The sequence below is a fragment of the Pteropus alecto genome, unplaced genomic scaffold (genome assembly GCF_000325575.1).
Source record: "Pteropus alecto unplaced genomic scaffold, ASM32557v1 scaffold7, whole genome shotgun sequence".
Classification (NCBI taxonomy): Eukaryota; Metazoa; Chordata; class Mammalia; order Chiroptera; family Pteropodidae; genus Pteropus; species Pteropus alecto.
The window spans coordinates 24,091,998-24,108,789 of record NW_006494614.1 but is presented as its reverse complement, the minus strand read 5'-3'; the positions used below and the strand labels follow the sequence as shown (position 1 = coordinate 24,108,789).

General features: G+C 34.1%; 2 protein-coding genes across 3 annotated transcripts in view; one reads left to right on the top strand and one right to left on the bottom strand.

The window, feature by feature from the left end:
- The window catches only part of ADGRB3 (adhesion G protein-coupled receptor B3), a 659,277-nt gene that overhangs the window by 209,907 nt on the left and 432,578 nt on the right, over positions 1 to 16,792 (top strand). The gene's annotated exons all lie outside the window — the stretch shown is intronic.
- On the bottom strand, positions 8,593 to 9,889 carry LOC107196729 (UPF0587 protein C1orf123 homolog). The gene is given in 5 exon segments (XM_015600236.1): positions 8,593 to 8,738; positions 8,887 to 9,024; positions 9,027 to 9,053; positions 9,056 to 9,219; positions 9,852 to 9,889. Coding segments are annotated over 5 exon segments (513 nt in total).

Below are 16,792 nucleotides of genomic sequence, written 5' to 3'. Positions count from 1 at the left end.
TAAGTTTAAGAATACTGCATTGTATTGTATACCTCTTATAGGTTACTAAAAGCACCATTACGAAAACATTAGGTAGGTTAACAGTTACATTTAAGTATTGTCTTTCTTTGGGTAATGCTAACTATCTGAATTAGACCTGGACATTTGCCTTCTGCAAGATATTTGTGGACTGAGTGTGTTCGGTATCTTTGCATATGGCCAAGTTTTCTTTTCATTCATTGTTTTAACAAGTTTGTATGAATGACTTTTACTGACCATTTATCAAAATTAGAAATATTAGTTTGTACCCAGCCCATAGTACACTGAAAAAAAATTGGCTATATCATAATATTAAGTATTTAATCACCCAATAAATAATTTAAACCTTTTAATTTCTAAAATGACTTGTAAGACATGTTTTAAATTTTTATTATTAGTGTTAGTATTATTCTGGTACACATGTAAGTCACTCTTGATTTTTTTTTAATTTTGCTTTCTTTTGCTAAGGTCATTGATAAAATATTCATTAATGATTTAATGGTTTACTTCTATATTTCTCTTTGGAAACATTCAGATCGATAAATGAATATGTAAATTAATATTCAGGTAAAAAAGATGATAGATTTTTATAAATCTTCAGTTGCTGTCCTTTTGTTGCTGGACATTAATAGGCTGTACCCAACTTTAACCTTTAGGTAGCAGCATTTGAGAACAGTTGTATATTGAAAGTGGCCACTATTTAGAAAAATGTGAAAATAATACGCGTGTTCAAAAGAAAGGATTTAAGATTTATCATACTTTTTGTTGAGATTAAAGATAATCTCTTATCAAGCTGTAGCACAGTCTCATAATTTGGAACATTTAAAAGTACTTTCCTATCTACATAAGACTATTTTATTCCAATAAAAATTCCATCATCTTTTTTACTGATGTTTGTTCACTGTTTATATTTTCATTGAAGGCAGGGGGCTCTTCCAAATGAATATTCCTAATGGAATTTTGTCCCCAGAATATCCCCAGTTTTAATGAATCTTGGTTAATTAGACATAACTGAAAATTTCTTCTGAAGTATTGAAGATAAAAAACATCTTTCTTCTTACAATTTATTGATTTAAAAAGTATTTTACATTGATGTATGTAAGAGATGAAAGGGGAAATACAGTTTAAAACTAATTTATGTCAAGGATTCTGGTTAATAGTCCATCTTAGTTGCTAACTAGATAGTCATTACAAAAGGTAAATTTTGTTGGATAATTGACGACTCGATTGATCTGATCTCTCCATCTTGTTTTCCCTTTCAAAAATTGAGGTCAAGTAATTTTATTTCCCTAGTCAAGTACCTAATGAAGATCAGGTCATACATGAATAACCTCATTAAGAGATAAAATAGTGACTAGAATCTGTGATATTAAGTTGAATTTGAGTATTTAATTTTTATAGAGGATCATGTCAGCTTTTCCACAATGACTATAATTCTTGTTGTTATGTGAATCTTCATTACATAAAAACTCCAAATTTCTTTCTCTTCCTATATTTAGATTTTAATATATTCAAGAAAATCTTTTAGGGTAACTTTTTATAGTTGTTCTTTTTTTCTTTGATTTTTGTGCTTTATTGGAAAATGTTCCAATATTTTTTATTCTCATTTAATGAATTTAAAAGATTTTATTAAGAGCTTATTTCACAAGGGAGACAAAAAATTTCCAGGTCTCCTCAAGAGGGCAGAGTTAGCATTAGCCTCATCCAAACCACATGGACCAAAGCAGGCCTAAATGCAGTTCTCCAGAGGAAATATGAGAATCTTTACTAGAAGAATGAACACACACACACACACACCAGAGAACTAAAATAATCGATATCTACCACAGTACCTGTAAAATTAGAGAACCAGAGAGAAAGAAGAGTGACAGAAATAAAAATAAGATGGATGGATGAACTGTTCTTAAATCTCATTATGATCACATAGCCAGTACGTAAATCAAATATTGATGACTAAAGCCAGTTACAGAAGCAAGACAATTAACTGAAATCGAACATGATTAGAATACAGTGCACATTTTCTCCTTTTTTATTTTTATGTTTCAGTTATAGTTGACATTCAATATTATTTTATATTATTTTCAATTGTACAGTGGAGTGGTTAGACATTTACATAATTTATGAAGTCATCTCCCAATTATCCTAGTACCCACCTGGCACTATACATAGTTTTTACAATATTATTAACTATATTTCCTATGTTGTACTTACAGTGTACATTTTTGTATATAAAATTATATTACTAAAAATACTAAAGTTATTCTATCTTTTTAAAATGCTTTTATGATAAAAACTTTGTAACAATCATCAACTATTTATTGGCATAATAAAAGGCATAGTTCAGATTATTTTAAAAGATGTGTCATGTAAGAATTCTGTGCAAATATAATCATAAAGGGAAGTGATGGCAAAGGCAAGTATCCTCTAAATTGGGGTGATTTAAGGTATATTTAAATTTTCCTGGATTTGCTTTACTTTTAATTATTATAGTGCTATAACGTTTGATATAAGACTCAGTTTCTATTCAGCAAGACATGGATCTAGTAATACACTGACTTTTATAAAGACTAAATGAAAAGTGATTTCAGCATAGAACCTCACACATTGAGCATTTTCACTTAATTCATGGTCATGATAAAAATAAGTTTTGTGATAAAGATTATTAAAATGATCAGGCTTATTGTCTAAAGGTTTTAGTGACAGAAAAACTAAACGTTTATATATTTATGTATTTATTTAAGAACAGATTAAAATTAGGATTCAGTATATTCTTTAACCCGTATCCTGTTTAGGAAAAAAATGCAGCCAGCTGCCAATGTTAATTTAATTTTACATTAATACTCTCTTTGAAGCTGAAGCAAATCTGACTGGTTTTCAATGTGAAAATAAAATGTAAAAACTGTTCTAGGAGTTATTTCTAAACAGAACTTTTCTCTAATCCTAATGTAACAGAAATGTATACATAAATCGGATTCATCAAATGAATCTTAGGCTAACAGCTATTCGAGAGCGATGTTAACATCACATGTAGGAATGCTGCGTTTTCTAGGATTTGACATTTTCAGTCATCGAGAATTACTATATTTTGTAAATGGAAATATCACTACTAAAAACAGAATGCTATAAATAGAATGATGTCATTTGTGTCCAAAGACTATTGATATACTAGAGTGATGCAACAATAATAATAAAAGCAAGATATTCCATAGCAAAATTTGGGGGTAAGATTAAGTCTGTAATCTGTGAGTTATCTCAGAGTAAATACTGCAGCTGCAGGTGCTGCTGGTGACCATTCTCTGGGCAAATGAGAAATGGGATAAAGTATAAATCTATCAGGACTTTTTTTAGACACACCTATACTAAATCCCTTAGTTTTCTTCTTGTAATTAACTTGTTTAGAATGAAGTTAAGATTAAAGGTGGCAGATGGGGCAAAAGAGTGTGAGAGAGGAAGGGAGGTAGTGAAGGAAGAAGAGAATGTATTTGTGAACACAATTGGGTAGATGTTCCTCTTTCTCAATGACCTAGTCATGCAGTTACTTGCTTCCTTGTCATTAAGATATTTTAATTTCCATGAATCTGCTATTTCCAAATTTTAAGAGCCTTGCGTTAAAAAAAACTTTTGGTTTTCTGAAGTCCTTTATGTATATATGTTCTGAAAAATAGTAGCAGAATGAAAGAACTGATAAATACTTCAATGTACATCTTCTCCGAGTTCAAACTGCAATCAAGCCTTGACACAAATTTTAGCTCATGCACCATCCAAGTCATTTCAGGACATGGGTTGATATTTATGTTCAATAAAATTCTGGCCTAATGAGCCAAAGTAGATGTGGAGGCTTTTCACTTTGTCCACTGGCACTTCGACCTAGGTCAGTTGTATTCAAAGCTTGTTTACATGACAGCCTAACAAATTGTGAGATGCAGACCAATTTTGAAAAAATGGGACTGTTTGTGTCATAACACCTTTATAATAATACTAGGTTTAATCAGACTGCTTGGAACTGTATAAAGTGGAGAGATTTCCAAATTTAGGGGATATTGTTATATTATCAGAAGTTTTGTTATGCCAAATATCCTCACTTTTTACTTACAATTTAGTACAGCCAGGGCATTGGGACAAGGGGGAATATTATGGTGTACTGCATGATAGCTCAACATCCTGTGATATGGAATCAGAAAGACAGCCTGTCCCATCTGATAACTCCTACAGCTAAAACCAGAAATGGCAATAAGTTGTACTGTCAAAAATGGCCAGTGTCATCTGTTCCACATGAACAACGTCCTGTTTCCTATAGAATCACATAATTTTATCATTTTAACAAAGGATGGATAAGTCAAATTTTTTTTCTTTAAGTGTAAAAATTCTTACAGTGTGAAAGCTTCTATCACATTCTGTTCCTTTTTTGCTGCCCTACCTCCCTGAAGCATCTCTTCTCCATCTCACAAACCGCTGTTCCTTTCAAACTTGCTATGTGTCCTATGAATCCGGAGGCAACCATGAAGCTCTCCTAATTCATAGTACAGTATAAATAAATACTAACTTAATATTCCCCAAAGGGCTTGTAACTATAAGGAAGACATTTAAAGAAGGCACCGGAGGAGGCTTTGCAATTTAAATGCAGGGTAGGGAAATTTTCCCCAAAACCTTCCAGGAAAAAGAAAATCAAAAGAGCCATCATCCCTCCTCCCCCCGAAAAATTAATATAATTCATTCATATATTCTACAAATATTTGTTGCCTATAATATTCTAGGTCCTGTTATTGATATTTTACTTTTATCATAAAAATATAATTCTTACCTTAAAAAGACCAAGGAATATAAAGTTAATCGAAAGTTCAACATTATCTGCATCAATTTCGTATGACATAAAAAGTAGGTAAAAAAAAAAAGATACCTATGTGTTCTTTTTTAATTGGACTTTTGTTGGTTGGAAAATATGAGCAGAAACAATATTTCTCTTTTCACCAGGGAAGCGCCATGCACTAGGAGGACTAATAGGATGACACTCCATTGCATGGTTAGTGGAGCTGGGGCAAGTAGATTAACAACTGCTATAGCATCAGTTTTTAAACTACCATTTTTCCTACAGTCATTTAAAAAGAATTTAAAAGTATATGTTGATTTTTTTTTTACATATTTAGTGTCAAATCCACAATTTTGTGACTGATAAAACGCAAATTTTTCCTCAATACCATCTTTTCTTTATGTTACAGGGTTATCTCTCTTAAAAGCCAACCTACTTATTATGTCCATCTTCTACTTTTCAGTCTTCAATATCTGCCCCCTTGTTCTTAGGACAGGTTTCTTAGTATGTGCTCCAAGACAGTATGATTTTATCCAGTAACATTCTTCCAGCCTCATCTGAGATCTTTTCCTCTCCATGCTCATTTCTTATTACTTTGCATTTCTTTTAGTTCTACTAATACATTGTGATATTTTTACGAAGCACCCCGGCTTTACCTGCCTAGATCTTTCTCATTTGTTAGGGCTCACTTTGCATAAATGTCTTCCTGCAGAAAAGCTTCCTTGACTGCCTAATGGTGCACTTCCAACATTCCATGGAAGCCTCTTTTCAAGTATCAGAGCACTTAGCTTATATTATTTATGGCAATGAAGCTTTCAAGCATCTATCTCCATGAGAGAGAGGATAGCATTTGCTTTGTTTAATGCTTAGCACAATGCTGGCACATAGTAGGTACTTAGTGTATGTTCACTGGGTGAACTATGTTCAGTTCAGTATATATTTCCAGAGTGAGTATAGGTGTGCAAGGTGCTATTCTATGCAACACAAAGATGACTAAGACATATTCTCTTCATGTTGCTTTCCATTTAGTATGTGTAGGCATTAGGGTATGTCATGACACAAATCCTATTATTAAGGCAACATTACAGGGGCCAAAAAGAATCAGTCATGAAGAAATGGTTATGGGAATTTAGTTTCAGATATCAGATTAGAGTTTACTTTGGAACATTTTGATTAGTGTTTGAGAAGGTAGATCTCTTTTAATAGCTAGATTTAATTAGCTTTTTCAATAAATGAAAAAAATATGGTTTTGTTTCCTTTATGTTTGTCTTTCCATTTAAAATAGTAAAAATGATTATCATATTCATCAGTTCCATACTGGATTTAACAAAATATTTGATGTATATTTTAGTATTATCATAATTGTAGTTTTTATTATTAGGAGAGTTATGTCTAGATTTTCTGTACACAGATCTGTGATTATAATAATCCATTCCTAATTGCTTGTGTGAAATATATGAATTCTTTTTTGTACATTATTGTATCCTTTGAGGTGTTGGTAAACTAGACCCAATAGCAATATTTAATGTTCTCTTGAAGGTTATTTGACTTTGACTTAGAAATGTTACATTCCCATTAATTTCATAAATATTCCTCTAATGCTTTTTCTAAACCTGGGACATAATATGGATCTTATTTCCACAGAAAATCATGGATATTATCAGTAATTGCTCTATTACCACAAAGAAAAAATATATTTAGATTGCAGAATCTCGAGATATTTCAAAAAATCTTTTGAAGTAGTGATTCAATATTGGTAATGAATGTAGTTTGCATACAAATAATAGTTATTATACTTTAAACCACAGTATAATAGTTATTATACTTAAACCACAGGATACTAAACCCAGGTGCTGCAGATTTCCATTTATTGTGCTAAACATACAGTGGAATGATAAGGCTATGTTGTGATTTTTGAAAAATATTATTTTGAAGGTCTTAAAAGAATTATATGCTTTGTTCTCATAGCATCATTTCACTCTATTCTGTGATCATATTCTATGTAATTCTCCCTCTAAATTAAAATTTACTCTGGATGGGCCTACTCTCTTCTTAGTCGCTCATAGACTTCTCCCTTATCTTGTGACTTTTAAAACCTCAGCAATGGTAGTTTATACAGATTATTTCTGGCATTACCTATGCTAATATAGTTTCTCCTCTTTTCTGCTTTTAGTATAAACAAGTTTATATAACACCTAAAAAAGAATTTTTGAAATGTGACACTAAAGAGGTCCCTAATGTTTATTTCCCTGGAAGACCAATTTGGTAAGTGCCGAATCTCATTAGCTGCCACTTCTATTACTGATTTTATAAGTCAGATGTGAGAAACTATCCTACAGAGCAAGAAAATGTTCATAATGGTAAATTTGTCTTTTTATTATATTTTTTCAATTACAGTTTACATACAATATCATATTAGTTTCAGATGTACAACATAGTGATTAGACATTAATACACCATACGAAGTGATCACCCTGATAAATTTTGTATCCAGATGACACAATGCATAGTTATTACAATATTATTGACTATATTCCAAATGCTGTATTTTACATCCTCATGATTATTTTGTAACTACATATTTGTACTTTTTAAAAATTACGTTATATAATTTTATTTTATTTTTTAAATAATTTTTTTATTTTCAATTATAATTGACATAATATTACATTAGTTTTAAGTGTACAACATAGTGTTTAGACATTTATATGACTCATGATCACCCCAATAAATCTAGTACCATCTGACACCACACAGTTATTACAATATCATTGACTGTATTCCTTATGCTACAGTTTTACATCCCTATAAATATTATGTAAACACCAATTTGTACTTCTTTATTCCTTCTCCTTTTTCACCCGTCCTACCAACCCCCTACCCATCTGGCAACCATGAAAATGTTCTCTGTATCTACAAGTGTGTTTCTGTTTTGTTCGTTCATTTTTGTTCTTTAGACTTCACATGTAAGTGAAATCACATGGGATTTGTCTTTCTCTATTTGACTTACTGTACTCAGCACAATATCCTCTAGGTCCATCCATGTTATTGCAGATGACAAGATTTCATTCTTTTTTATGACTGAGTAATATTCCACTGTATATATGTACCACCTTTTCTATCTTCACTCATCCATTGATGGACACCCAGGTTTTCTCCATATCTTGGCTATTGTAAATAATGCTGCAATGAACATATGGATGCACATGTCCCTTTGAAGTGGTGTTTTGGGTATCTCTGGATAAATATCCAAAAGTGGGGTTTCTGGGCCCTTCTTTGTCCCTTGTTATAGCTTTTGTTTTAAAGTCTATTTTGTCTGGTATAAAAATTGATACCCCAGCTTTTTTTTTTTATTTCTACTTTCATGAAATATCTTTTTCTACCCATTTACTTTCAGTCTGTGTGTGTCTTTTGATCTAAAGTGAGTCTGTTGTAGGCAGTATATGTGAGAGTTTGTTTTCTTATCCATACAGCCATCCTATGTCTTTCAGTTGGAACATTTAATCTATTTACATTTAAGTAATTATTGATAGATATGTAGTTATTGCCATTTTACTATTCATATGTGTGTGTGTATGTATGTGTGTGTGTGTATATACATTCTTTTTATAACTCAAATGCTATATTGGTGGGGCTTGAGAAGCTGTGACAGAGCCTAGCATGTAGACTGCGAGGGCTTGGACAGCTGTCAGGGATGAGTAGGCTCTGCTGCTTTGGCCATGTTGTCTGTTCTCAAGTTCTTAGAAGCAAGCATGCAGGCAGAAAGGTCAGCCCTTCAGAAACTGGTAGGTGACCTCATAGATTCCCATAGACTCCTGAGCCTTTTTGTCATAGTCAGTCCAGTTCTTCCCCTGCAGATTAATGTCACTAAAGATTGTCCCAAATTCCATACACTCAGCAGCAATCCCAGCCTCACAGGCTTGTTGTGAGGTAAAAATGCTGCACCAATAAAGTAGAGTGAGCATTGGCTCTGGAGTCAGACAGACCTAGGTTCAAATTTCAGTTTCATGGCTTACTAATTCTGGGCAAGTTGCAAAATCTCTGAAGTCCTTTCCTCATATGGGGCAGGAAATCAGGGCTCTGACATTCAAAATCTACTATCATCTTGAACTTCTCATTGTCTTTAGCATTGTAATATTTGATGGTACTGCTTGGAATCTTGATGGAGTTTTCCTTTGTGCACAGCTTGCACTTCTGGACATGGAGGCATTGCCACGACCTCCCTTAGTGCCACATTGTCCATCAGCCGAATGTATTGCCACTTCTCTGAAATCTCACTGCAGCTGCCACATTTCATCTTTAAGTACCACTGGAAGCCCTCCCTCATAGGCTGTAGGTTAGTGATGTTCTCCAGCATGGCTATGAGCTGCAGTGTGACTTTTCCCCATAGGGGCCTGGCTCAGCACAGCACTGGCTGTGGTCGCTCTTATATTTTGGATATCTTTTTCCTTCTTCTTCTTAAAGAAGTCTCCTTAGTATTTCTTGTAATACTGGTTTGGAGATGATGAACTCCTTTAGGTTTTTCTTGTCTGGGAAGCTATTTAGCTCCCTTTCAGTTCTAAATAATAGTTTTGCTAGCTTCAATTCTAGAATAATTTTGGTTTAGGTCCTTGCTTTTCATCAGTGTGAATATTTCATACCAATATTTTCTGGCCTGCAAAGTTCCTGTTGAGAAATCAGGTAACTAATTGCTTTTCTCTTGCTACTTTTAAGATTCTCTCTTGTCTTTAACATTTGGCATTTTAATTATGATGTGTCTTGGTGTGGGCCTGTTTGGGTTCATTTTCTTTGGGACGCTATACGCTTCCTAGGCTTATATGTCTATTTCCTTTGCCCGATTAGGGAAGATTTTGTTATTATTTCTTGAAATCGGTTTTCAATTCCTTGCTCTTTCTCTTCTCCTTCTGATACTCTGATGATATGAATGTTAGTACACTTGATGTTGTCCCTGAGGTTCCTTAATCTGTCCTCAATTTTTTTGGATTTTTTTTTCTTTTTGCTATTCTGCTTGGATGTTTTCAGTTACCTTCTTTTCCAAACTGCTGATTTGATCCTCTGCTTCATCTAATCTGTTGATTCCCTCTAATGTATTCTTCATTTCATTTGTTATATTTTTCATTTCTGACTGGTTCTTTTTTGTTTTCTATCTCCATTTTTATGATTTTATCTCTTCATTGAAGTTCTCACTGAGATCATTGAGCATCCTTATAACTAGTGTTTTGAATTCTGTATCTGGTAGATTGCTTGTCCCCATTTTTTTTTTTTTAAGTTCTTCTGGAACTTTGTTCTTTTCTTTCATTTGGGCCATGTTTCTTTGTCTCTCCATTTTAGCTATCTTCCTGTTTTTGTTTCTGTGATTTAGGAGGATCTGCTACATCTTCCAGTCTTATGTAGTATTCGTTCTGTGGGGTCCAGTGGCTTAGTCTCCCTGGTCACTTGGGCCAGATACTTTAGGTGTGTCCCTTGTGTGAGTTGTATGTACTCTCCTGTTGTAATTGAGCCTTGATTGCTGTTATCATGTCAATGGGAGAGTTTGACCCTTGGGCTGATTAATTGTGAGAACTGGCTGTGACTGCAGTGGAGGAGCTATTGTGCAGGGAATGACCATGTGGAACAGCATTTGCTTTAGCAGGGCTCTAGTGCTTGCCCAGTCTGCCCTTTGGGCGTGCCATTGTGGAGGTGGTTGGGTGGTACTCTGGTGTCTGGAAAAGCCACTGGAAGTGGCTTGGATGGACCTGCCAGTTGGCTGGGGTGGGGTCTCAGGGAATCACCAGGACTTGGTAAATAATGTTAGGCAAGTCAATGGAGACTCAGATATGGCGCCCTGCTTCATTTGTACACTGGATTGGGGAAGGGCTCAACAAAGGAAGAGTGACCTCTGCCAGCACTTCTGTCTGGGAGAAAGCTGCCCCTCCAGCCCTGGCCTTGAAACCAGACAATTTAGTTCCTCTCCATATATTCCTGGTGCCTATCAAGCTGTTGCTCCACTGCTGGAGCTCAGAGTGAGTGAGTCTATCAGTGAGTAAGTCTGGGCATACACCCTTTAATAGAAATGTCTGCAACTCCCCCAGCCCTCCATCTCACTCGGCCACAATCTTTGCTGGTTCTCACAGCCAGAGGTTATGGGGACTTCTCTTCTCAGCACTTGAACCCCGGGCTGGGGAGCCTGGTTTAGGGCAGAGATCCATCACTCCTCAAGGGGGATCTCTGCAGCTGAGATTGCCCTCCCAATTTTTAATTGCCACATGGTGTGGAGCCCGCCCATTCTGAATCTCCACCCCTCTTGCCAGTGTCAAGATGGATTCTTTTGTATGTCCTTAGTTTTAGGACTTCCATTCAGTTAGACCTTAGGAGAGTCTCAGTGATGATTGTTCTGTAGTTTAGTTGTAATTTTAATGTAGTCATGGAAGGAGATGAGCATAGCATTTTTCTACTTCACTGTCTTGACTTGAAGCTCTCAAATTTGTCTTTCTGAGGTAATCTATGAAACTGCTCATATAGAAAGGCACACAAGAGGAATTAATTTTCTTAAGTATTTTATTATCAGTAATTCTTAATTTACCATGTTATAATTTTTATCTTTTTTAAGGAAGATAATTAAAAGGAAGATCAAACCTCTTTTAAAATTATTAAAGTTAAAGAAATTAGAGATTTTATAATCTGTTTTTCTGATATACTTACTAAGTTGCTTTTCTGAAGAACCATCATAGTATACAGATGGAAATACTGAGGAAAGATGGCTTTAAAACTGTAGACATCTCATTTATTTAATTAAATTAGAATTAGTGAGGCTCGAACTCAAACAAGATAAGCATACTGCTTGTATTGGTGTTCTGTCAATGGATATTTGTTTAATGATCTATTCTGAATAAGAATGGCAGAATTAAAGATAATTTGACTGGAACTCAAAGTGCTTAATTTTTAGTCCCTGCTTTTTTCCTCACTAAATGTGGGGCTCAAGCTACCCCTCCATCTGTTCAGTGAGATCACTACTTTAATTTCCACGGTCTTCAAGGTTTATGTAAGTCTTAAATAGAATTACTTTTTAGAATAAATATAGATTTTGCTATACTCTTTCACTTACTCAACAAATACTTTCTGAGTTCTTCCTTCATGCCAGGCACCTTGCTAGTCACAGAGTTAAAGCAGTGGACAAAACAGATACAGTTCCAGCACTGTGGGGCTCAGGGTCTAGGAGGAAACAAACGTTACGTTATCATGCAAATAAGTAGCCAAGTAGAAATTGTGATAAGTTTTGCAAAGATGTCATGGAAGTGTCAGGGGAGGCAATAATAGGACGAAACTAAATTAGATTGAGAGTCGAGACTTGTCTCTATGACAGAATAAGAGCTTAAACTGAAACCTGAGGAGTGAGAAAGCAGCAGCCAGGTGAAGAGTGAATCAGGATCAGTATTCCAGACAGAGGAAAGAGTCCATAGAAAAGCCCTGAGGTATGAAATCACCCAGGGGTCCAGGATGTGATCTGAGATGAGGTTGGAGTGAGAAGGAAGAAAGTACATCATGGGAAGGCTGAGGCCAGAGAAGGGCTTTTATTTTAAATACAGTGACAATTTGAAAGTGACACAGAGAGGGGTATGTATGGAAGGGAGATATGTACGATGTATAACAGATGAGATTTTGGGTGGGTGAGAAGTTTGGGTTTGTTTTCATTTGTTTTATAAAGACTTACATTTTTAAAAAGGCTGGATTCTCAAGGAGATAATATCAGGCAAGAGTACACATGGACTTTGAACATCTGAAAATGTTTCTTAAAAGGCTTCACGTATCTTTTTAGGAGTACTCATCTCACAACTTGAAAATCACAGATTTAAAACACAGTGCCCAATCTCAGATAGTCTATAATCTCATTGGGTAGAAAATGCACAAATACATGAAAAGTTAATCATAAACATTTAAATAACAATTCAGAACAATAATAGAGGAACTATAATAAGCAAGTCATGTGTAATTATTTAATCAACTGAGCAGCAAGTGATTGGTCAGAGGCCCTGAGTGGTCAGGGAGTTCTTTTGGGATCTTGAAAAACTGGGAGAATTTGAATGGCCTGAAAGGAGCACTTATGACATCTCAGGACTAACATGTCCGAGGATTATTTGGGACCTACATCACATCTTCATTTTCTTATTGAATTATTGTTTCACAGATAACATCAAATTCATTAACTGGCCCAAATTAATAGAAAGTACGAAACATAAAATTTATGTTCATTACTGTATATGCTTTCAGACACCCCATTTTCTTTTTTTAATGTTAGAAATGACTGAAAGATTAAGGCTGGTTGAGGTAGATGTCAGAGGAAAGATAAATCAGTTAGGATAGATAGAATAGTGGGATAAAAATATAATTTGTGTATAAATTTTAACAAAAATGTTTTAACTTGTGACTAATGAAATATATAGGCTAAATAAATTAATGTTGTTTTGTTTATCCAAATATTGAAATTGAGAATTCAATTTAGCTCAGCATCTTGATTTCCTTGATTTAAATTATAATAACAATAACAATAACAAGTAGCATCTTAGAACAATAACTCTTCCAGAAGTTAGATCCACATCCGGTTCCTAGATTTTTATTGATGGCTAATTACCTCAAAACTGCGACCATATATAGTGGCACCTGATGGAATCAGTTGTATATGATATCCATATTTTAGACTATATGCTGTTTGTTGCTCTAGGCTGATATCAAATAACTATTCCTGATATCTAAATGAGCAGCAATGACCTTGTCATGGAGCATGGAACTTGTCATTAGCATTTGCAGATTAACCCAGAATTATGAAGTACAATTTCCATATTTCTTTATATCTACATATATATTTTATAAATTTTGTTATATATAAATAATATTAAATTTATATGTAGATATAAATATTAAGTACTGTTATAAAACTCTATATGTGACCATCAACTAGTTATGAAATTCAGAATATTTAAAGCAGTTTCTCCAAAAATATATGCAAATAATAAAAATTCAGTGAGATTTTTCTATACATTTTATGATTTAAATGGTGAAGTTATTTTCTTCTTAAAATCCCTTCTTTTGATAAAGTCCTAAGGAAACAATAAGAGATGTAAAGATGTTAGCCTATTTGTTTTTCACTGTGTGTGCCGCCCATCAAGAGAACTGTGCTATGTATCCAAGAACAAATCATGACGTTTACATTCCCAGGCATTCATCTTGGGCTAAAGAATTTGAAAATTGGCAAGGTTGACTTACAGGTAAGTACAATCACTTGAGATATTCACATGCGATATTCAATTTATCTTTAGCAAATACTTTTGCGCTGACAAAACAGAACATTTTATGCTCTTTTTCACAGATAAGAACAATCCATCTGAGTGACTCCAAAGTGACTGAAGACTTCAGTTCTCACTCCCAAACTTTTTAAAAGAAAATTGTTGTATCAGTCTTGAGAAATCTTTATAAGGACATTAGACTTATTTTGATAGCTAGATCAATCAAGGCAGGATATTTCTTTATGGCTGTAATGAAATCCGTAATGAATTTAGGAATATTTGTATATTCTGGTTAAATAATTTTGCTAAATGCTGGCTGGGATATAAATATGCATACACTATCGTTTTTAGAGATTATAAGATATAAGACTAATAAACTCTGTGATACAGGATCAAAAATTGTAAACTCAAGAAATAAAAGACATTTAAAAATTGTACCAGGAATTAATCAGAAAATACCAAGTTTTTAATTTAAAGAACAACTTCATAAAGCAAGTGGCATTTATGATGGGTCTTATATGAAGGAGAGGTTGGATAATCATAAAGTCCATAAAAGTCCATAAAATAGAGATGAGATGTTTAGCAGATAGAAAGAGAAAAGCATAAACAAAGAGAGTGAAATATGTGAGACAGTTTTCTGGAACAGCAAACAAGCTATGAAAAAGAGTAGGCAACAGTAAAATTCGAAATCCAACATTATTTTTATAGCAGTACTGGGAAAGTGGTATGTATCTTTGAGTAATGTGTATCTTTGAAAATGTTGGTTGAAATTTAATTTAAAAAGATTAATCTACCATTGTTGATTTGGAATGAATTTATCAGGGAAATTATAACAGTAACCTAGACAGTAAAAATATTGTTATTTTAATAATAACCTATTGGAAATTAAAAGTATGTAAGAGATGTTATAAAGGTAGATTATCTGTGATTAAGCAACTGATTGCATACCTGCCTGAGTGAGAAAGGAGTGTAGGTGACTTAAAGCTGGTGACTAAGAGATTGGTAGTGCTATTAATAAAACAAAAAGAAAGAAAGAAAAGAAAAGAAAGGAAAAATAAGAGAGGTCGGAATGAGTAAATGGTCATGGAAAAAAAATGTATTTGTAGACATCTTGAATTTAAGTTGCCAGATTGCTGGAAATCTGTGCCTGGACCAGAGGAAAAGAAAAGGAAGTGCCGATGGGGAAGGAAGGCATAGAAGTAGAAGAGATGGGGAAATGAGGAATGAGGATGAAGAAGCCAAGAGTGATCTTGCAGCCAGCAGAGTCTGTGGAAAGGTAGAGGAACTGAAGAAAGGAGACCAAGAAGAGGTTCCCGAGCAGCACTGACTAGGAGAACGTCCCTGCACTGATGGCAATGTCCTCTACCTGTGCTGTTCAGTATGGTAGTCAGCAGTCACATGCGAATTCTGAGAAACTGAACTTTAAATCACGTTTAATTTTAATGAATAGTTTAAGTTTAAATACCACATGTGGCTAGTGGCCACATTATAGACTTAAAACACTTTAGTCTCACCACAATCACTTTTCTACTCAGACACCAAATGACATCCCTAAAATATAAATTAGAGTATATCCTTCCCCTGCTTAAAATTCTCCAGTGGATCTTCAATGTCTGGGAATAAGATCCAAAATACTAATTATGGCTAAGGGATTTTTTCTCTCCCCAACCAAAGCTCCAGCCACGTAAGCTAAGTTCCCTAAACAGGCCTATCCTTTTCCAGGTCAAGGCCTCTGTTCTCGTTTCTCTAATACTGCCCTCTCTTTCTTCCTGTTCTTTACGTGCTCATTTCTTTTCAATCTTTCACTCTCTGTTTAAGAATTATTCCTCAGGGAAGTTTTCCTTGAGCCCCTTTATCTAAATCACCCAGGTTGCCCTATTTATTATTCTATAACTCAACACTCAATTTATTTCCTTTATGCCACTGATCATAATTTGTACTGATTTGTTTATTTCTCTCAGCCTCCCTTGCTGGACTGTAAATGCCCTGAGGGCAAGGATCATGTGTATCTTATATTTTTCATACTTATCAGAGTGTCTGGCATATGGTATATGTGCAATAATTATTGATTGTTGATCAAATACCAAAAACACTGCCTGCTGAAAGAATATGTAATTACTAAACAGAGGTTTCCATAAACATTTTGTATTATTGTTAAATGACTACTACATTTCAGCAAATAAACGCTCAGAAAAACTTATACAAATAGATTGGTATAATATATACCTTGAATAGTTCATTTAAACAGAAGAAACTAAGATAGTATCAATTGAAAGATATAATTTGGGTAGTACTTAAAGGGGAAGAAAGTTACATAACATATACTTTATAAAACCTCAAACCTAGAGGAAGATTTTATTTCTAAGGTACTCCTTTAATGCCTGCCTCTGATTTTTTCTTTCACTGAAGTTCTAACACCCTTGAAAGTACTGGAAAAATTTCATTCAGGGTATTTTCTTGGAATTGTCAATAACAATGGAAGGTAGACATTATTATTACCACGTAGAAAACAAAATAAAATCTGTGGTTCTCAGATTGGCAGTTTAATAGAGGAAAAAAAAAGATGTGTTACTGCTTGGAAATGTATGAGAAGGACAATTTATTGCCCAGATAAATAGTTGTTTACTTTCAATGTATGAGTGAAATAAACCAGCTTGCCTGTTAAACTGCTTCCATTACTTAAGTAACCATAAAATGACATTTTTCA